The 22,921-nt window shown below is 35.3% G+C and overlaps 1 protein-coding gene and 2 pseudogenes across 1 annotated transcript; 2 read left to right on the forward strand and 1 right to left on the reverse strand.

Moving 5' to 3' along the window:
- The first annotated feature begins 1,557 nt into the window (after window positions 1-1,557).
- Window positions 1,558-6,567, forward strand: LOC120139849 (aminoacylase-1-like). Its single transcript, XM_039154965.1, has 6 exons — window positions 1,558-2,424; window positions 2,520-2,657; window positions 3,433-3,440; window positions 5,461-5,692; window positions 5,773-5,909; window positions 6,376-6,567. The coding sequence occupies exons 1-5, from the start codon at window positions 1,597-1,599 to the stop codon at window positions 5,860-5,862; spliced, it is 1,296 nt and encodes a 431-aa protein (XP_039010896.1). The 5' UTR covers window positions 1,558-1,596; the 3' UTR covers window positions 5,863-5,909; window positions 6,376-6,567.
- Window positions 6,568-16,942: 10,375 nt separating this feature from the next.
- Window positions 16,943-17,855, forward strand: LOC120139817 (annotated as a pseudogene).
- Window positions 17,856-17,893: 38 nt separating this feature from the next.
- LOC120139841 lies at window positions 17,894-18,909 on the reverse strand (annotated as a pseudogene).
- Between the last annotated feature and the right edge of the window lie 4,012 nt (window positions 18,910-22,921).

Here is a 22,921-nt window from a genome sequence, read left to right on the forward strand (position 1 = left end):
CTTTATTGAAAACCAAAGGTTAATAATACCTTCCGAGGTGGACTTTTTCTGCTAAAACAATGGCCCCAGGTGCAGCTGTGATGATCATACATAAATGATGCTACAAATACCGGCCCTAGTTGCCGAATCACGACTCTTTGAACATAATACGCCACTCCGGAGCACACTATCCCCTAATCAATCACAAATTATGTTAAAAGGGTTTAGTACTTGTGTTTCATGTGTCTGCTTGGGCTTCATTGGGGTACTTACAGAGTATGTCGCCTTGAGTCCCAGCCTAGTTTCCAGGCACTTAGGTCACGGACCATAACCAGAGACACCCCTGCACCTTCCACCATTCCCATGAAACATATCCAAGCCGTAAGCCAGAGATTGGCCGGGTACTTCTTCAATGTGAAGGACTGAACCAGAAATCATACACCGATGTTAGTTCATAAATAACTAAGTAGTTTAATCATATTTTCCCTTTTTCCAGAAATATTTAAACTCACTTGCAAAATAAAGAAGCTTGATTAACCAAAGATACTTTCAAGAAGCATTATTGTTCCAATTACCCAGTTTTTATCTGCAGATTCACTGGTACTTTCCATGGTGTATAGCTCCACCTGATTTCACAAAATCAATAACAGGACGTTTGTACAAAGTCATCACTATTGCTCTCACGACTCTGATTGCAGTTCCAATAATCTTTGCTACACTTCGTATCTTCTTCAGATTGATTTTCTCTAACCTGATAATTGACATAATTAAGGATCTTATTAACGTATCTGAGTGAGATAGAGATGAGTAGCAAAATGGCAGGTTTGTAGAGGGCAGAGGATTTGGAGAAAGAAAACATTGAGCAGTAATAAAATGGCGAAGTTTACGTTGGAAAAACATTTACTTTTAAGAATAAAGTATGCAAATTGGGCCCGACTATAAAATCGTGTTTTGTTAAATTATTCTATTATTAAAAGTTATAAAATAATTCATTAATTATAGGATTTTGTTTTGTTGAGTCTACCGACTATTAAAATGTTACAGAATAATCACTCGACTGTTCATATATTTCAAACTCATCGTTTTTTGTTAAAAGACTAACGATGATTTGAGCTGGACGTTAACTTATTAATTAAGATATGATAAAATTATTTTTTAATGAAGAATACTGACATCTTCGTTGTTTTCAAACACTGGCTCAACGATATAATGTTACTAGCATTAGCTCGACGGTATAATATATACAGAGAGTCGATTTACAAAATAAAATTCAATAAGTTCTGAGATCAAATTTTATCATATCTAAATCAACAAGTTAACGTCTAACTCGGACGAACGTCATTTTTTAATAGAAAATGATGAGTTTAGAACATACGAATAATCAAGTGATAATTTTTTAACTTTTAATAGTCAAAAGACTCAACAAAATAACATTATATAATATAAATACCATTTTATAAATTTTAATAATCAAAATACTCAAAAAAAAAAAAATAGCACTGTATAGTCATCGGCCATTTGTGTACTTTACTTCAATCTAAGTACTTCAATGCTCTAAAGAAATGAGTACTACTTCTTTACTTCCTAGTTAGTCTCCACTCTTAGATTGCCTTAATCATGCCGAATCTTCGCCTCCTTTTCTTCTCTTTCTTCCTCGTCTTCTTCTCAGTTCATTCCCAAGAAGACACTCCCATCGCTCGATTCCGTCGTTACCTTCAGTTCAAAACCGCTCATCCTGATCCTAACTACGCCGACCCTGTCTCTTTCCTCATATCCCAAGCAAACGCCATAGGCCTCCAAGCCCGAACCTTTGAATTCGTCCCATCTAAACCAGTTCTTCTTCTAACATGGTCTGGCTCCGACCCTTCTCTTCCTTCGGTTCTCTTCAATTCCCACCTCGACTCCGTCCCAGCCGAACCTTCCAAATGGATCCACCCCCCTTTCGCCGCCACCCTCACCCCCGACGGTCGAATCTACGCCCGCGGTGCTCAAGATGACAAGTGCATCGCTATGCAATACTTGGAAGCCATTCGCAACCTCAAGGCTAAAGGGTTTACTCCTTTGCGAACTGTTCATATTTCTTACGTTCCTGATGAAGAAATCGGAGGGATTGATGGGTGTGACAAATTTGTCAACTCCAAGGAGTTTGAGGATTTGAATGTTGGGTTCGTTTTGGATGAAGGCCAGGCTTCTACTGTTGATGAGTATAGAGTGTTTTATGCTGATAGGTCACCATGGGGACTTATAATAAAGGCCAGTGGAGCTCCAGGGCATGGTTCCAGAATGTATGATAATGGAGCAATGGAGAATCTGATGAAGAGTGTGGAAGTTATTACTAAGTTCAGGGAGAGCCAGTTTCATATTGTTAAATCTGGGGAAGCTATGAACTCTGAGGTTATTTCGGTTAATCCTGTTTATCTGAAGGCTGGGATACCTTCCCCAACTGTAAGTGTCTGATATTTGTGTGTTCTATACTTCATTGATGCTAAAATGGAAATTTTCTATGGTGTTTGATGATGGGGAGATTTGTTTGTTTGCAGGGATTTGTGATGAATATGCAACCTTCTGAGGCAGAGGCTGGATTTGATCTTAGGTTGCCACCAACAGCTGATCCGGATCTTATTAAGAAAAGAATTGATGAGGAATGGGCACCTGCTAGAAGGAATATGACTTATAAGGTAAAGCATAATTTTCATTACATGTTTGTGATGCTTTTCCTTATGATGGTTTGCAGACATATTATTGTTTTTTAAGCAATTAAGTTGATTGATTTGATTGGAATCAGTTTCATGTGCATCTCTTGGAATTGATTTGTTTCTAGACTATTTACATGATTTCTTTTGCAATTGGTGGTTATTTTGCTTTCGTGATATGCCCAATTGAAGTTATGGTGCTACTCGATCTTTTACAATATTAAATTGCCGATAACTGAAGGAACATTACAAGATTTACAGAATAATTGTGGTTTTATACAAGAAGTCTGATTTAAGTATTCTGCTGAATCTGCAACTAGCTCTTTACTATAATCAAACTCATAGAACCTTTTCTTTAACGAAATGCAGAGTAATCAATCCACTTGTTAATCATTCCTACATGTTATTGAAACCTCGCCACATTATATTCGTGGCCTAGCTTTTCTTTGTTTTTTTTTTTAACTAAAAAAGTAGGCCCTTAAGCAGCCTAGAATACAAGAAAAGAGCACATAATCAGCCGAAAGCATCCTCCACTAGCAAGTGTCAGGTGCCAGGTGCCAGGTGCCAGGAATAGGGTCCTTATAGTTATATAACCTCAAACTAAAATCACCATGCATGCAATATTTGACTATATGATCAGTCGCCTTATTTGTTGTTCTATTAACATGAAGCACTTTCACTTCCCGGTTTCTTTATAGTCTGTCTTGAATATCGTGGACAATAGTTGTTGATCACCCAACAGCCTCCTATTGTTGATTAGATCCACCAGTAGATTATCTGACTCAAGAATCACCTTTTCAAAACCTTACTGCCATGCAATTGAAATACCTTCAATCCTAGTCCAGAGCTCCGCCATCAGCACCGTACTCGGACCGATATTACTGGAAAAACCAGCAAGCCACGTGCATTTTCATCCCAGAGCACCCCGCCAACTGGAGCTTCTGCAGATTGCAATTGACAGAAGCATCTGTATTAAACTTGACCCACCCTTTACCGGGTAACTTTCAGCTTCGATCTGCCAAACTCCTCGAAGCAGCTGAGGGTCACTTTAGATTGGACGGCACTATGTTCTTGCACATTGCACAGTCACTCTATCAGTGCTCCACGCTTCCTGATTAAATACCACAAAATTCCTATGCTTCAACAAGGTCCAACAAACAATGGCCAATAACATTCTCCACTCACACCCATCATCTTACATTTTTGGCCTATCTTTTAGAACGAATCCTATAAGGCAGGCTGTGATTTGGTAATTTAGGACTGCATATTTTGAAAAGTGATAGAAATGGCTTCATCTTCATCAACCTAAGTAAAGTTGATACTGAATCATAACTTATTTCGGATGGGCGTGTAAAATGATAAATGTTAACAGTGTTAAAGCATGTATTCTTACATTCATTATCATGTGATCAATTGTATTCTTTACTGCCACTCAAATTCCATTTCTCTAGTCAACTAGTAACATACACAATGCCTCATATTGGGCCACCTTTTATGTACATCTGCAAATGTTTCCTTTCAATATTTTTCTACTCACAAATTCATCCCTAGAATGGTGAATGGTTAGTCTTCAATAATGTTCTGTGGAATCTTGATGAATAGAAGTACTTGCTAGGAATGCTCCTACGTGACAGTAGGGGTGCACTTGTTTGAGTGGTGAAATAGAAGGATGGAAAGAGCAGAACAGAAAAGTGGAAAGAAAATAAATTTTGAATGTGGTTGGCAGGAAGGAAAATGAGAGGAAAGAAACATGAAAGATGCCATTTACCATCCTAATGCATTAAACAAACCATTCCAAATTGGAATGATAAAGAGGAAAGAAAATGAAAAAGGTGGAAGTTAGCTGTTCATTTTAAAGTTTTCATTTCTTTCCACTCATTTTTTACTCTGCTCCGCAAGTGACAGAAAGAAATTATCTTTTGTTTCTATTTTTCATCTTTCCTTCGAAGCGCACCAATGGAAAGAACAAATATATTTTCAATCATTCTATTTTCTTCTCCTAAATTTTTAATCTTTTCAATTTTCATTCAACTTTACCAAGCAAGCCCAGGAGAGCCAAACTCTTGATCCGAGAAAATTATAAAACAATAACTGGTTGGCAAGTTGGAAAGAAAAATTGGGAAGACGAAATTTTAGAGTAGGAGAACATAGAAGATAGAAAATATATTTTTCTTTTCCATTTGATGTGCTTGGTAGAGTTATAAAATGAGAGAAAGAAAATGGAAGTTTTAAACAATATTTAGTTGTTTCAATATGTGCTTTGGCGTTCTTACTTAGTCGCTGTTTACTTGAAGTGTGCAATGAGTTATTTTAGCATGCTGATGATAATTGGTTTAACTGTTTTGTATCAACATAGTCACATACATTTTTGTTCTCTGTGGCTTCTAAATATGTATAATTTTATATATCTACCATTAGAGAATCCTCATGTTGAAAGATGATAAGCCCCATGGTAACTAACTGTTTTGTTCTGTAATACGCTTCTTGAATTTGACAGATCAATTAAGCCATGTCCTACTTATTAACATATTAGTCACTGTGCACTTGAATTTGCAATGAGTCATCTATACGTAGAGTTAATTAAGGTGTCAATGATTCACCAGCAAAAAGTTTCTTAGAACATTAAGTTTTAATGATAAAAAAGGATATAAATCGTCAACACGCTGGATCATCATCTATCTGCATTATTCTTATTCTCATGCAGTATTCTTGATTAGTAATAACTTATAATCTCAGATTTTCATTTTTCTGTTGCGCTGATTGCATTCTAATTTGGTAGTTAATCGAGAAAAGGGCCAATAAGAGATTACCAGGGCCGCCCTCTAATGACATTGACAAACGAGTCTAATCCATGGTGGCCTGTTTTCAAGCAAGCTATTGAGGCAGCTGGAGGAAAACTTTCGAGGCCTGAAATTTTAGCTTCAACAACTGATGCACGATTCACGAGACAAAGAGGAATTCCCACACTTGGTTTTTCCCCAATGACAAACACTCCCATCCTGTTGCATGATCATAACGAGGTTTGACTAATTGCAAACTTATAATCATTTTTCTTACTATTAAGATTAATTCCATTTCTTACAACGGTTCTGTCTTGCAGTTCCTGAAAGATACCGTGTACTTGAGGGGAATTGAAGTGTATGAATCCGTAATAAGTTCTCTGAGTACCTTTAAAGGAGAATCTAATTAGATGACTTCAACTGGTTTGACAAATCAACATGGTTGCAGTGTCTCTTGGTAAGATCAATCATCTTCTGTGTTCTGCTTGTGCAATATTTTCATAATGTACGTTATTTTTGTAAGTAACAATATCTTGTCTTGCTTGTTGCCATGTACTTTTCACAAAATCATTCATTTCCGTAATATGAACCAGCTTGCTATAATCTTACCAATGTAAAGCTATTGGTACGAAATCCATCTAACCAGCAACCACTACCAATCTAAGACTCCTTTAGTATTTAAACAATATGTAGACGATGTTGTTTGATCTGAATTTTACTGTAAGCATGAACGTCCCCATAGAATCTAAGAAGCACATAGAGCTGCTTTCCAGTTAATTGTGTTTGTTGTTGGGATGCTGTAAGTCAGGGGTTTGGTAGTTGTCCTTTGTCTCACCAGTTTTTCTGAGTGAAACTGTGAAAGCTTAGATTACAGTGTTGGTTTTTTTCTTCTTCAAAAATATCTGAATTCTGAATCATTTCAGGGTTCGAGTGCTTCAGGTTATCATCAACATCTGCAACAATTCAGATCGAAACAATTTGGAATCTGGACAGGTCAAGTGTTATTCCCAGCATGTAATTTACAAAAAAAAAACTTGTATTTCCTCCATAGCCGTTCATGAGAAAGAAACTGATATTCAATAAGTGAGGAAACATTCCACAAAGTTTCATGAATTGCTGCATAACAACTACTGTAATCTGCAATAGAATAAAGTAATCCTTTGGAACTTTGATGGATGAACATCTTGCATAAAACTTGAAGTTTAGTGAAATAGTCGTGTTCCCAAACAAGTCTATTAGATTGTTGTCAGTCGAACCTCATCCTGTTCCATTTCTAGTGTTTTCCAGGATCCTTCTTCCATCTTTCATGCAATGACAAGAGATTATACTGGCAGGAATGTTATTTAAAAATATTTAAAATCTTGTCGATGATATTTATTTTGTTATAGTATTTTGTAGCATTTTAAGTTTATACTTAAAAAGAAGTTTAATGATAATTTGGACCTTAAACTTAAAAATATATATGTATTTTTAATCTTGATTTTTCTCTTCTGTTTTAGCCATTTAACTTCAAATATTTTATTAAGCTGAATCAATTGGTAAAAAGGAATAACAATCTCGTTAAACCGACGTTTATTGTTTTATCTTTAGCCAATGCTAACATCCATCATTTTTATGTAAAATAAAATATTTAAAAATAATAAAAATATTATTTTTTAAAAAAATATATATTTAAAATAAAAAATGATAGAATTACAAAAAAATGAGGAAAATTTAAAATTTATAAGAAAAATATAGAAAATAGTTAAAAAATTGTTATTTGTTTCGTCAATTGATTCAATTTAATTAAAAGAAAAACTTATAAGTTTGGTGTCAAAAGAAACGAAATATTTAAGAATTAAAATAATATTTTTTCATAAAAAGATTGATGTTCAAAAATATTATTAAATCTATCTAAATTGTTATAATTGACTTTGGATAAGGAGGGAGCATTTGAACTAGGAAGCTTAATCCTTATCCGCCGAGCTTTCTAATTAAGATCAATGACTGTTGAACGATTAATTGGTATAATCATAGTATTCGATTTATTAATCGATTAATATGGACCTAGTATTGTAGAGGTGAGGACAATCCTACTAATACAGTTTTGTTTCATTCATAAACATTAAAATTTGAACCTTTAACTTTGCTTAAGGAATTTAGTGTCTCGTCACGCTAGACCAATTAGATCGATGAAGTTTGAGAGCTGAAGAATTTTTTTTTTAATTATGTTTGACTAACATTTACATTTCTAGTAACATTTTAAGAACTTGTATGGAAGCAACTAACCTCCTTTCATTTTCCGTATTTCATCTGCAATTTGTACTTATTTATTATACAAAAAAAAAAAACTTAAGGATTCGAATAGTTTTATCTTCATTTGTGCATGATTTTGGTCAAAATTAGATATTTCTCAAAAAAAAAATGTAGAAGGCCGAAAAAGACAAATGATGTATAGTATAAGCATTACGTTAGCCCTGAGTGTAGATATGGTGGTTGCAGATTTGACTCTTATTTTTCCTGGAAGTTTCTGTTTAGTCTAAACCCACATGGATTTTGCCTCTCTACCATCCAACATTCTCAATCCTTCTCAGCACTTTCGCCCATTCCCCTTTCAATATTCATTCAAAACAAAGCTATAATTCCAGTTGGCTGAGGCTCAATTCTCCATATCGTATTTAATGCAAATAAAATCTTCATTGTCACCTTCCTCCCTACACACCCGGTACGGAATAGTTATGGGACAGTACGGTATTTTCAATGCCAGTTATTGATGAGACTTGAGATGGTGGAAGAAGCATGAATCTTCATTAATGGCATCTCTGTTTGTTTGTTTGTATCAGGTAAGGATCTTGATATTGATACAGAAAGTTCTAGGACAGATTTCTAATATCTGCTTTTTCCATATCTTTATTCTTAACCTGCAGAGTTGCCCCAGACAAACATATTATCCTTTGCAGTTTGCATGCAATTTAACTTACGACAGTTGATGATGGTGCTTTCCATTATGTTGTCTGTGTATATCTATTGGATGTCACAAGATGATTCAAAATCTTATCTATTGTTACTGTTGTTTTTATCAAGAACAGAAAAACCAATAAACACTATGACATTCAATATTTAATCGGGATCCTCCGATTTGAATGTCAAACATCACATTAATCATCAAAATGACCCAGAATAAAATCAGACTTAATTTCCCACGTTTAATTCTTTTAAAAACAGTAACATATAAACATTGATATAAACATACATAACACGAGTCATCATAAGCAATTAAAATCAAGATTTGAGACCTCATCCTCCTATTCCTTCATCTTTTCATCTATATTTCCTTCTCGCATATTCTTTTCTACTCCAAAATCTATGGTATTTGAGTTGATAAAATCAAGATCTGTAAAAAAATACCATTCACTAAGAATTAAGAGAAGGTAAAATCATCTTCATTTTTAGAGTTTCAAGAAATCCTCCCTTTTGTATCATTGCATGGTAGGAAGATATTTGGGGTTTAGATTATTGGACGCTTCATTAACGAGTTTAATTAATTTTTTTTGTCTAACCCTAAAATTGTATTTTATAAACTTTAGTATTGATATAATTAATATGATATCAATATCGTATGAAAGTTTATAAAAACCTGGATAATTTTGAAAGAAAATGTTGATTCTCATTCTTGAGGTGATGATATTTTTCATTGAGTATCGGTATTTTGAATAAAGTATCGATATTGGTTTAAAAAAATACAATTCCAGTTAACCAATTTGGTATTGACGCTACACACGAGTATTGATACACTATGGAGAGTAACATACTACTAGATGTGTATAAATACCAATACTTATAAAATGTTAAAAACTGAAGCATAATTTACTCAAATCACTTGTAATATTTCATAAGGTTTACAAATGGATCATGCTTAAAATGATTCAAACTCTCTGAAGTATATTGTGCCTTGAAATAAATAAACACAAATTATGCATGAAACTTCGATGTAGTGTTTATGATGATTAAATGTCTTTTGAGAAATGTGATTTGATCTCGAATGATAATATTATTGATTTATAACCATGTGTGACATGGGAACATGTAAGGTTCAACGTTATTATTGATTTGAATTCCATACATGAGTGGTGCTCTTACGATTTGTGGTCCTAAGTAACGATTAATGATTTATATTTCTGATTTGCTTTCATGCGTGACGATGGATTAGTCATGTTAGACTTGATATTATTGTTCGATTTTCAATCATGAGTGACAAGGGACTATCCGAACATATCCATATGTTTGTGCATATGTGCAATTATTGTTATTGTTTGAAATATATGCAACATGTGTTGATCATTAGTTAACTACCAGTTTCAATAGAACATGATTATTTTGACTAAAAATTAAAACGTTGAGGTTAATATACTTAAAAAATGAGTCAAAATGACCATTTAGATAAATATTAAGGATAATTTTGTCATTATACATTTTTACAATCGGTCATGTAAGTAAATATACAATATGTAAACATGTTTTTTAAGACATGTGTGATATAATGTATTTTTATCTTATGACATAAAATAATATTAATACAAAAATTTAATCTAAAAATGATATTAATTTATGAAATAATTCTTTATAAGATGATATTTAAGTAAATGAAACTAATATCAATTAATAAAAATTTATCCATTCAAAAATTTATTAAGCGATCTCAATAATAAAAAGGGTTAATATTGTTGGTTTTAGATATCCCAAATCCGAATAGTGTGTCTACAAAAAATGTATACAAGATATAAAAAATCCAGACCAGCTGCCGAATATAGAAAATGAAATTACTTGCTCATTTCCAAGAAACTAACCCTGTTTCATTCCTAAATTTCTGACAAGTTCAATTAGAGAATTGAGCAAAGATGGGCCGAGCATGTGAAGAGAAATTATTTTGAAAACCATGTTCTTATTGCAGAATCAGATCGTGCCAGCCCCAGCAGCAGTATTTGATTGAATAACATTTCACAATTGATTTAGGACAACACCCTCTAATTATAGTAAAGAGATGCCTTCTTAGTTCATTCTTTTATTATTTAGTGTGACAATGGGAAAGCAGCAAGATTTGTCAAGGTATCCGACACTCTTCTTTCCTCCCCACATGAATTATCATTGGAAAGAGCATTTCTATGTGCAAATTACTTAATATTTCTCTGCCATTGCCCCTTTTCTTCCTTGTGAAAATGTATTGCATGTACAGATTATGTCCTTTTCCGCATTATATCATTGCAAACAGTTAGCTTGGCCTGCCTTGTGCGACCTATCTTACTTGATGTTTAAATCCTATACATGCACGAACATAAATATAAAGATATAATTTGGAAGGAGAATCATGAATGTTGATTCTAGCGAGCTGACGAAGATGATGAATAGTGAGATTAGTTAAGAGAGTGAAGGTTCCGAATCTCTTCTCCAATATGCATGATGTTTTATATATTAACTTTTAATATTAGTGTCAGACCTAAAATAATGAAGGTATAGTTTGTAGAGAATGAAGGTATAGTTTGTAGAGAATTTTTGGAGGAAATATAACGAACTCAATACATACTTTGGTTTAAACTTGGGACGCATGTGGCCAAATGATTGTAGTTGATCTTGGTTCGAGTGCAGAGAGAACTTGGGGAGAAAGTCAAGCCATGCATGCGTAAGCAGCTAAGCAAATAGCATGAAAGAGATGAGAGATGATGTGTGTATTGAGGCTTTTTGTAATTTATTAATTATACTTTAAACAGAAAAAAGAAAGTGCACGAGGCTGATGGATGCCCAAGAGACGCGGTTTTAGACCTGCCAGACAGTGCAGCAACAGCTGGCCTTTTCCTCTTATTGTTTTTTCTTTCCATCGGCAATGGCTTTCTTTTAAATTATTTATGTCTCTTACGTAATGTTTTTCTTTTTTGAAATACAGTTCTATTACCTAATAAGATGCATACAAAATTTTTATATGAATTTTTTTAACGAGTTTTAATATCGAAAATAAAAGACTATAAGATATATCATCATTAACAATTTAAGATTTAACCCTAATATCTAGTATTTAATTATAAGATAGTTACTTGATTATAAAGAAAATTTATTTAATAAAAATCTACTCAAATTAATTTTTTTACTAGTAATCAATATAAAAGAAAATAAGTTTCAAACTCTTAATCAAACTATGTTTTATATATTCCTCAATTAAATTTAAATCAAACTATAATATAATAATTTAATCCGATTTATTTACAAATTTAGATCAAACTATATATATATTAAGCAATCACATTTGAGTAACATGATCATAATACTTCCAAGAACTAAAAAGCATGTAGATCTTGGAAGTGCCAAGGAAGAATCCAATGTTCCTCTTTTTCTTTCTAAACTCACATTAGTATAACAAATAAACAAAAGGGTATCTGAACTCACATGAACAATAAAAACATAAAATGATAAAGAAACCAATATGAAAGTTTTGTGGTTTGTATATCATATTCGAACAGTTATATTTGTATAATATGTATATTATCAATAATTTAAAAATATTTTGAATAAATATTACTTTATAATCAACCTAAATTATTAAAAAAATACTATCATTCCAAGAGCAGATATAGCCAACTGCAATGGGATATCGGTTGAATCATTCAAAAATGATTTCTAGCTGTAATTTTGTGAATGGACAAAACTATTTGACTCCTCGAGAACAAGTAGGATGAGTGGTGAGGTTTGCAGATTGACATTTCTCAACTGCATGTGTCATCCACATGTTTGGTGCAAAATATTTACCATACAACCAGTCATATATCTGTCAGTCAAACATTTCTATGTTTTTTGTATTCATATGTGGAACCATACGGATTTGACCAATGTATCTGTTAGGTATGGCTCATAAATATACCAGTAAAGAGGACAGGAGATGGAGCGGAGTGAGCGAACATCAACTGTCCTTACAAAGAAAGTCTCGTTGTGGGGTTACGAATGATGTGGGTTGGGGGTGCGGGGGCGCAGCCCGCGGTACGGTACAGGGTTAATTTTGTAATTATGTACCAGGGTTTTCTATTATAAATAGAGATGTAACCTAGACCTAAAAGATCATTGAATAAAAACTTCTAGCGCCGCCTAGGCACCGAGGACGTAAGCACATTGCCGAACCTCGTAAAATTCTCGTGTTCTTTTGTTTTCTTTACCCGTTTTCGTCAACAATTGGTATCAGATGTCAGGAGCAAAATTCGAAGTCGCGAAATTCGATGGTCAGGGTAACTTCAGATTATGGCAAACGAGGGTGAAGGATCTATTGGCGCAGCAAGGGATCTTGAAGGCTTTGCGATCTACAAAGCCGGCGTCGATGGATGAGGAAGATTGGGAAGAATTGCAGCAGCGAGCGGCAGGAACCATACGATTATGCTTGGCGGACGAGGTCATGTATCACGTCATGCATCTATCGTCTCCAGACGAAATTTGGAGGAAGTTGGAAAGTCAGTTTATGTCCAAATCCTTAACGACAAAACTGTATCTGAAGCAGCGGCTGTATGGGCTGAAGATGCAGGATGATCACGATTTGGCGCAACACGGAATGTCTTCAATCAAATCGTTTCTGATCTGGCTCGGCTTGATGTGAAAATTGAGGATGAAGACAGAGCGATGATTCTGTTGTGTTCGTTGCCTCCCTCTACGAACACATGGTGACTACTCTACATATGGGAAAGAGACTATCAATGTTGAGGAGATTACTGCAGCCTTGTTGGCTCACAACCAGCGGAAGCAGAATGCAGGGGAAAGCTCTCAAGCCGATAGCTTATATGTCAAGGGTAATCGAGATCGTGGACGGAAGCCAGAGAAGGCAGGGTCCGGGAAGCGGAATTCCAGATCCAAATCCAGGGATAAGAAGACGATTCACTGTTACAAGTGCAAGGAGGCGGGACATATGAAGCGAGACTGTCCGAAGTTGAAAAAGCAGACTGATGAGAAGCGTGATGGCTCATCCAAGTCTGTGAACGTGGTCGAGGATGATAATTCTGATTGTAGTGAGGGTGATATGCTTTCTATTTCAACGACACAATGACGGATGCTTGGATTCTGATTCTGGATGTTCTTATCAATCACGCCAAATATGGAATGGTTTTCGACATACAGGCCGGTTAATTCTGGTTCGGTTTATTTGGGTGATGATCGATGTTGCAATATTGTTGGTATTGGTGATGTCAGAATTAAGATGCACGATGGCTCCGTTCGGACGTTGAGTGGTGTTCGACATATCCCAGACTTAAAGAAGAATTTGATTCCTTGGGCACTTTGCACAAGAATGGTTTTATCCCTAAGGCTGACGAGGATAGGGAAACCATTCGGATTGTTAAAGGATCATTGACTGTGATGAAAGGCAAGATGACTGCAGGGAATATCTACAGATTGTTAGGGAGTACCGTTGCAGGTGGAGTCACTCTGTTGAGTCCTGTGATGATACGACAAAATTGTGGCATATGCGCCTTGCTCATCTTAGTGAACGTGGTATGGCAGAATTACACAGAGAAACTTGTTGCATGGTGTCAAAAGCTGTAAGCTCGACTTTGCAAGTATTGTCTTGGTAAACAGACTAAAGTCCGTTTCAAGACTGCGAAGCACACAACTCAAGGGATTCTTGATTATGTGCATTCTGATGTATGGGGGCCTTCCACGACATCGTCTTTGGGTGGATCTAGGTACTATGTTACTTTTATTGATGATTTTTCACGGAAAGTTTGGGTGTTTTTTGAAACAGAAATCTGAAGTTTTTGAGAAGTTCAAGCTGTGGAAAGCTGAGGTAGAAAACCAAACAGGACGAAAAATCAAGTGTTTGCGGTCTGACAATGGCACGGAGTACACAGATTCACAGTTCCTACAATTCTGTAAGGAGCATGGGATTCAGAGGCATTTTACAGTGCGCAAGACACCACAACAGAATGGTGTTGCGGAACGAATGAACAGGTCGTTGAATGAAAGAGCCAGATGTTTGCGGTTGAATGCGGGGCTTCCCAAACACTTCTGGGCTGAGGCTGTTAACATGGCGTGTTACCTTATCAACAGATCGCCAAGGGCATCGCTGGCTGGGAAAGTTGTAGAAGAGGTATGGACTGGTCATGATGTTAGTTTGATAACTTACGGATTTTGGTTGTCTGCTTATGTGCATGTACCTGCTGATGAGAGATCCAAACTTGATGCAAATCGAAGGAGTGCTTTTCTGGGTTACAAGAAAGGTGTCAAAGGATTCAAGTTATGGGATCCAGTTGCGAAGAAAGTTGTGATTAGTAGAGATGTCGTTTTTGATGAACAATCCATGTTGCAGCAGAAGCAAGACACGACAGTGGTGGATTTCGAGCAGTTTCCAGTTGAGAAACCAGAAACTTCTCAACCGACTTCTGGTGGTTCCACTACGGATGATTTGCAGGATTATAGTCTCGCCAGAGACAGGGTGAGACGGACGAATATAAAGCCTCCGAACAGATTGGGTTTTGAAGACTTGGTATCTTTTGCACTTATTGTAGCAATGATGATCCGGTACTTTTCATGATGCCGTTACTAGTCAGGAAAACGACAAGTGGATGGCAGCCATGGTTGAGGAGATGGAGTCTTTGAATCACAATCGCACATGGGAGTTAGTTCCCCTTCCTGAGGGTAAGAAGCCGATTGGTTGCAAATGGGTGTATAAGAAGAAACCAGTAGTAACAGAAAAAGAGGGGGAGAAGTTCAAGGCTCGTTTGGTAGCGAAGGGTTTTTTCACAGCAGAAAGGAGTGATTATGATGAAATCTTTTCTCCTGTGGTCAGGCACACTTCAATCCGAGCAGTACTTGCATTGGGGCTAGTTGGGATTTGCATTTAGAGCAGATGGATGTTAAAATGCTTTTTTGCATGGTGATTTAGAGGAGCAGATCTACATGCGGCAACCTGAAGGTTTCACTCAACCTGGAAACGAGAATTTAGTTTGCAGATTAAAGAAATCTTGTACGGGTTGAAACAGTCTCCGAGACAGTGGTATAAACGGTTGATCCTATATGATCAAGATTGGCTACAACCGATGTGAGTATGATTGTTGTGTCTATGTTAAGAGCCTTGATGATGGTTCTTTTATTTTCTATTACTGTATGTTGATGATATGTTGATTGCTGCGAAGAACATGGATGATGTTATCGGTTTGAAAACTTTATTGAGTCAGGAATTTGATATGAAAGATTTAGGTGCTGCAAAGAAAATTCTTGGAATGGAAATTTGCAGGGACAGAGACTCAAAGAAACTGCGGCTCTCAACGGGGTTATGTTGAGAAATGCTAGAAAGGTTTGCGATGAGCAGCGCAAAACCAGTTAGCACTCCATTGGCGAATCACTTTAAGCTCATCAGAACAGTGCCCCAAGACAGATAAGGAAGCTGAGATATGGCAAAGGTTCCGTATTCTAATGTGTTGGCTACTGATGTATGCGATGGTATGTACTCGTCCTGATTTAGCTCATGCTGTTAGTCAAGTTTGTAAGTACATGTCTAAACCTGGTAAGCAACATTGGGAAGCAGTCAAGTGGATCTTTCGGTACTTAAAGGGTACTGTGGGACATGGAATTGTTTTTGGGAGTCAGCGGGATAATCCTTTGGTTGTAGGATATGTGGATTCAGATATGCAGGTGACTTGGATAATAGAAGATCTACGACAGGTATGTCTTTACTCTTGGTGGAGGGCCTATTTGTTGGAAGTCTACTGTTCAATCTATGTGGCTCTATCTACAACTGAAGCTGAGTACATGGCAGCGGCTGAAGCTGCAAAAGAAGCTTTATGGCTATTGGTTTAGTGAAGGAGTTGGGTGTTCAACAAGGTGGAGTTCAGTTGCTTTGTGATAATCAAAGTGCTATTCACTTGGCTAAGAATCAGGTGTATCGTGCTAGAACTAAACATATTGATGTAAGGTTCCACAAGATCAGAGAGTTGGTTGCATCTGGAGAGGTTTTGTTCAGAAGGTACATATGATGAAAATGCCGCTGATATGTTCACTAAGCCAGTTACGACAGACAAGTTCAAGCATGCTTGGACTTGTTGAATGTTTCGAGTTGTTAAAGAATCAAGGTAACCCAACCCACATTGAATTTTCAAGAGGCAGGATATTCGCCAAGGTGGAGATTGTTAGGTATGGCTCATAAATATACCAGTAAAGAGGACAGGAGATGGAGCGGAGTGAGCGAAGCGAACATCAACTGTCCTTACAAAGAAAGTCTCGTTGTGGGGTTAATTTTGTAATTATGTACCAGGGTTTTCTATTATAAATAGAGATGTAACCTAGACCTAAAAGATCATGAATAAAACTTCTAGCGCGACTAGGCCGAGGACGTAAGACATTGTCGAACCTCGTAAAATTCTCGTGTTCTTTTATTTTCTTTACCCGTTTTCGTCAACAGTATCTTCTTCCAACTTCAAAAACTGAGGCCTCCCCCCATCTATAAATACTCCCCACTTTCAGCTCTTACCTCATTACCTCCTACGTTTCAAAAAGAACAAAAACCAGAAGCATTGATCCTTCAACCACTACACACTGTAATTTGTCCATGATTACTTACCTTGTCAATGGTGAAGAGTGGTAGCAAAAGATACAAGCAGAGCCAATAAAGCAAATGACACCATTGACATCTCCAACACCATCATCGTCATCATCCTGCAAGAAGAAGTACAAGGGTGTAAGAATGAGGAGCTGGGGTTCTTGGGTGTCTGAGATTAGGGCACCCAATCAGAAAACGAGGATTTGGTTAGGGTCTTATTCTACAGCAGAAGAGCGCTAGAGCCTATGATGCTGCACTGCTATGCCTCAAAGGTTCCTCAGCAAATCTAACTTCCACTCAATCCACTGATCATACATCCCTGATAAAATGTCTCCTAAGTCAATACAAAGAGTTACCGCCGCCGCTGCAAATAGTTCCGTTGACAATGGAAGCAGCAGCAGCAGCACCCCACCAATATCTCCAACACCATATCATCATCAACAGTTTCTTCCCCATCATGTCCTCTTCACTTATGATCAAGCGATGATGAAGTATCGCTGATGCCATCACTTGAGCCTGTTTCCATGATGGAACATCATGGTACAGCTCCTTGACAGCCTGCAATCTCCAAAGTACATTGATCAGATGTTCAACTTAGCCCCATTTGATCCACCGACAGTGATGATGAATGATTTTTATGAGGAGTTAGGCGATATTCGTTATGGAGTTTCTCCTAAGGCAAAGTCACCATTCATTTTCGTCTCTATTGTATTCATTGATGATCTTCAACTGCGGCAGCGACTCAAAATTCATATTTCAGATTATAATTCAGTCAGGGAGAAGAAATCCGCATGGAGATGAAACATTTTTTGGAATCCCAAATGGAGATTTCTACGTATTCAATATGTATAAATTAAAGGGCATATTACTTTGTAATGGAAAATAAGTATATTTGTTATTAAATGTTAGGGTTCTTTCCATTTATTTTCCAAACTTTGGGAACTGTGGTGGAGCCACAAATTGCTAGCCAGTTGCCTAAGCCTCCAACATCTTCTGCCGTGCTGGAAGAAACTTCGGGTCGGAGAAATAGTCACAGTTAGATTGTTCATCGGCCCTGCTAACTGGCAACTCGTAGCGGCAAACGGGGCAAGAATTGTGAAGCCTTAACCAAGGCACGATGCAATCACTGTGGTAGATATGGTTACAAGGCAACTCCCTTGCCTCTCCACCTACCTCGAATTCCTCCTTACAAACTGGAAACTGCGAATCATGGCGTAGATGTAATTCCGATACCTTCACAGTCGGAATTGCATCGATTGTTGACTCCGGAGCCGGGGGGTAGTCCTGACCTGTCATTTGTGATAGTTTCTCTATCAAATCATTTAGTCCCGGTCGGAAAAGAAGTTCCTTGGATCAAGACCAGGGCGTGCAGGGGTTTCATGAGGCAGAGTTGGTTCACCTTCGCCTTGGCCAAATGGACCTGCTGGTCGTATGATATTCCAAGTTCTAGGAAGACGTAGAGATTCAGGTTCATCAGTTCATCAGCACTATGGCTCCTGCGCCTGCGAAGATGCTCTACGGGAAAAGTTTGACCTTCAGAGTGAAGTAAATTGTTCCGACGTCTGAACCGAGGCCAGCTTTGAGGTCTTGGTTATCAGAATTGCCAGTATTGATTAGCCTGATGGGGGATCCATAAGAAGAGAAAGTGCTTCCAACCAACGAGCTTCAGAGGATGGATCAAAAGCAGTGAAACCAATAACCATCCTAGGTCTGGGGATTTCCATCTCGCAAACAAACTGCCCGTGACATCGAGGGCAGATGATCTCCCGAGGATTCGTAGGGGCAATCCGGACAGATTGATGGCAGTGGTAACACGAGTAAAGCTGGTAGTTCCTTCAGGGACGGCACCATTCGTCCCATCGGTAGCATCAGTGGTAGCATCGGTGCCACTGAATCTTGTTCTAGATGGTCTTTTTGACATGATCTTCTTGTTTTAAGATGTTTTTCTTCTTGTTTCTGATCAAATTTGTTTAAGGTTTAAGAAATTATGATAATTGGAAACAACATATATCATACATGTACCGAGATAGCAGAAAAGTATGGCTTGTAGATCTGCTAAAGCAATCCTCCCTTTCAAGAGTTTGGCTTCTTTTATTGTATGTATATATTAATGTTTGTTTGGCTTTGGAATGTCTATCTTCGCACTGTTATCGTCATACAAAGGAAAGGATGAGAAAAGTTTTTGGCAAAGGGATCTTTGTTGTTGTAAGCAATACCATAAACACTCTAAATTTTTATTTTGGACGTAATTGATATAATCTTTAATTATCAACATCAATTCGGGTTTATACCAAAACATAAACAAGTTTTTTTAATGTGTATATATATATATATATATAAATTTATGACCACACTCATAATAAAAAGCAATACCATAATCTAAAGAGGTTATTGTTATTAAGTAAATATACTAATACAATACACTTATATACACTTTAGTGCAAAAAAATCAACATTATTCAAATACTATAATCATTAATAACATTTAAAATATCATGAAGAGAATAACTTTACAATTAAACCAATTTGCTTGAGATAAGATTATTGTATTAAAATACGTAATGCGGACATATATAGTATAATGTTATTATAAAATGTGATACAAAATTGTTATCAATTACATAAATGTGTCATAGGTATTAAAGTGTTATGGAAATATAATAAAGATAACATACAGTTGTACTTATAATTGATGAGTGATATAATTATAATATTAAGATTGATTCAATAATCAATTATACAAAGGTAGTGGTTCCCAAAAAATAGTTTTAACTTGTATTTTTCTCCATCCATTCGGAGAATTTTACGGTAAAAAAATCAATTTTATTGGAAGATCAAAACTAAAAGATTTGAGGCTTAATATATCAATGTATAAAATACGCTTTCGCATTTAATAGTTTGTTCTAATGGTTTGATATGACAGATCCTAGATTTTAGTTTTATTTAAGTTCTACGGTTCTATCAAAGAATTATCATAGCAAGACAATAAGTCGCATAATAACATTTTGTTGGATCTAACAAAATTAGATAAGTTGGAAAAAAATTTAAGCATCAATCAATGAATAGGTGGTAATATAGATAACATTAAAATTTAAACTTCTAATCTTGTTAAAGGATCTAATGTCTTGTTCCATTAGATTAACTGAAGTTAATACAAGTAATATTGCTTTCAAGTTGAATAGGGTTAACGAATCAGGTATTGTTGTGCAGTTAAGATTGAGCTTGGGTATAAAAATTATTTGTAAGGTATATTATATTTTTTAAAATAAAACTTTTAAATATTAAAAATAATATTATTAGAAGAAACATGTATAAAATTTAAATATAAATTTCAAAACGAACATAGAAAATATTAAAAAAATAAAATGAGGGTTCACATGACCGTAAACCCTTTACTCTTGGGCCTTGGATCTACTTCTGAATGGCATAGCCCAAAAGTCCAGTCAATTTTAACTCTAAAATCATCGTCGTCATTTGACTGAATGAAACTTGATAACAAATTGTTTGCCATTAATTTTAGCATTCTTAATTGCAAAAAGAGGGTCTTAAACCCAATTCCGTCTAGGGTGACAGTTGACTAACAGGTTTATAATTGTAATGGTTGTAAACATTTCATTTGGAATGTGAATAGAGACAACAAGATGTTTTGTGGGGAGTGAATTTCTAAAATTTTAGAGGAGGTAAACTTATAAAAGTTTAGATACGAAGAAAATAGATTACCAACGGAAAATATAAGAATATATCTAAATTTTATGATAATTTTAAATTTTCAAAAAGACGACTATCCTGGTTCCTGTTGCTCTCCTGTGTCCTACCCTGAGTGTAAAGTGAATTGTTATAAGAATTCCTTGAGGACCTGTAATTTGGGTTTGGTGGACCATTCAGTCAGATTGTAGGAAAAGAGGCTTGTGAGAGCTGCTGCTGTTAATTTCCATTGAAGCAATGAAAAGCAAAATCCTACATGCTTTCTGATATGAATATAGACAAGAAACAAATGAACAGCTTTCATATTACCATTATGACTCAAAAAGTTTAATAAAAACTGACCATTTGTGCATGAGAGAGTCTACGCTACAACTTGTTATGTAAGTTAGGAAAAGATAGAATCTATTATAATCGAAAATGTTATCAAGAGTATAACCTTTTAATTGGACATAGTAATATTTTAGGTTAAACCGAAAAGTTTGTATTACTTTTTTGGTTGTGAACCCTAAAACTACCGCAATGAAAATATTATAAATTTGTATAACTTTTTAAAATTGAACATGACAATATTTAAAATAAATATAACCTTAAATAATTGCGGCTTTGCATGTTGTTTACTCTAAACTGAAATGCAGTGCTGTCCCATTTCAGTATGAAAATGCAGAACTTGAGGAAATATCCTTATGTGAGAGGATCAGCACATTAGATAAAGATGGTCCAACCATTGACCCACTGTTCTAACAACACCAACATGGGTGGTGGGTTCCCAAAATTCCCACATCTTTTGTTTGCTTTTGCAAGCCCTACTCTCTGCCACACTTATAATGATGTGGTTAACTGTTATTATTCTCTTTTTCTCTCATGTTGCTTCTTTTCCTCCGAAGTCCTAATCATTTCTTCTACGTATGTTAAGTGTGCATTCACGATGATAGGACTTTTGAGCTTTTCTAATTTCAAGAATGTTATCATGAACATGTATGTTTACTATGAATATATCTATTTCTTACAATAAAATTCCAATATATTTGAGGATTACCCCAAAACTATTACTCTCGAAGTCAAGAATTCACTCCTCACTTATCATAAACTTTTTATTATAAATTACTAAAAGTTCACTATATTATAATTTTTCACTATGTCAATTTTTTCAAATTTCTCTAGTTGTATTCCCTTGTGATCTACCATATCCATTCGAATTTTATTTTATAGCTTGTAGCACTTGATCTTAATGTGCCGTTTTTTCTTGTAATAGTATATTTTTCTTGTGTTCCTGAATTTCAACCTAGTGTTGACATCACTATCAAAAATCATTTTTCTTCGGTTCTTCCACGAACCATGATACTCTCTCTGAAAGAGTCAAATTCAACCCCAATATCAATGTTTTATCTTATCTAAGGAGTCGCGAACTTTTTCAATTGTGAGAGATTCATGACTATACAAAATTGTATCTATAAATGTTGAATAATAAGGGGATAATGAATAAATTAGAAATAATCTTAAATCATTTTTATCATACTTAATATTCGTTTCCAAATCTAAGATAATTTCTTTAAAGATAGAGTATTCTACCAAAAACATACATTCTATCAAACACACACACACGCACGCACATATATATATATAATAACTCGGAACACTTACAACATCCCTACAAAATTCATCTTTGTAATGTAAACTCAAAAATTTTAGACAATACAGAAAGAATACATCTCTTCAAAATAATTCTTTTTTTCATAATTTTAAAATTTTAGGCATGCCATCTATTTATAGGGTCAAATACTTTATCGAGAAGAATTATTATTTCATAATTTTTTTAACTAAATAAACTTATTCACCAAGTAATCATCAATCGGTAGAATTACAATAAAATATAACTTAATTTCTAATTAAAATTGAATCGATATCTAATATGATAAAAAAATTTAAATAAACAAATTAAATTCAATAAAATCAAATAAAATTAACTAAAAAATAGGCAATTATCAAAGCTGCTTCGATTGTTTATGGCTCTCGTCTATTTATTTATTTTTTTCAGAAAAAAGGAAAGAAGAAGATATGGATTTTGTATATGTAAGAAACACGATGGAATTGGAAGGTTTTGTGAGTATATTATTCCAATAGCCTATTGAACCCATTCTTAGTTGCTTAACGTATTTTTTATAATAATATATATGATTTTGTTATTATTATGGAATGCCAAGAGAACTCAAATCATGAGATAATGAGTA

Source organism: Hibiscus syriacus, unplaced genomic scaffold (genome assembly GCF_006381635.1).
Source record: "Hibiscus syriacus cultivar Baekdansim isolate YM2019G1 unplaced genomic scaffold, ASM638163v2 tig00110776_pilon, whole genome shotgun sequence".
NCBI classification, from domain to species: domain Eukaryota; kingdom Viridiplantae; phylum Streptophyta; class Magnoliopsida; order Malvales; family Malvaceae; genus Hibiscus; species Hibiscus syriacus.

Bases quoted from the DNA above. Each gene is read 5' to 3' on its own strand.
- LOC120139849 (XM_039154965.1), top strand. From the start codon at position 1,597: ATGCCGAATCTTCGCCTCCTTTTCTTCTCTTTCTTCCTCGTCTTCTTC. The intron at 2,425-2,519 runs GTAAGTGTCTGA...GTTTGTTTGCAG, and splicing joins CTGGGATACCTTCCCCAACT to GGATTTGTGATGAATATGCA. The intron at 5,693-5,772 runs GTTTGACTAATT...TCTGTCTTGCAG, and splicing joins TGTTGCATGATCATAACGAG to TTCCTGAAAGATACCGTGTA.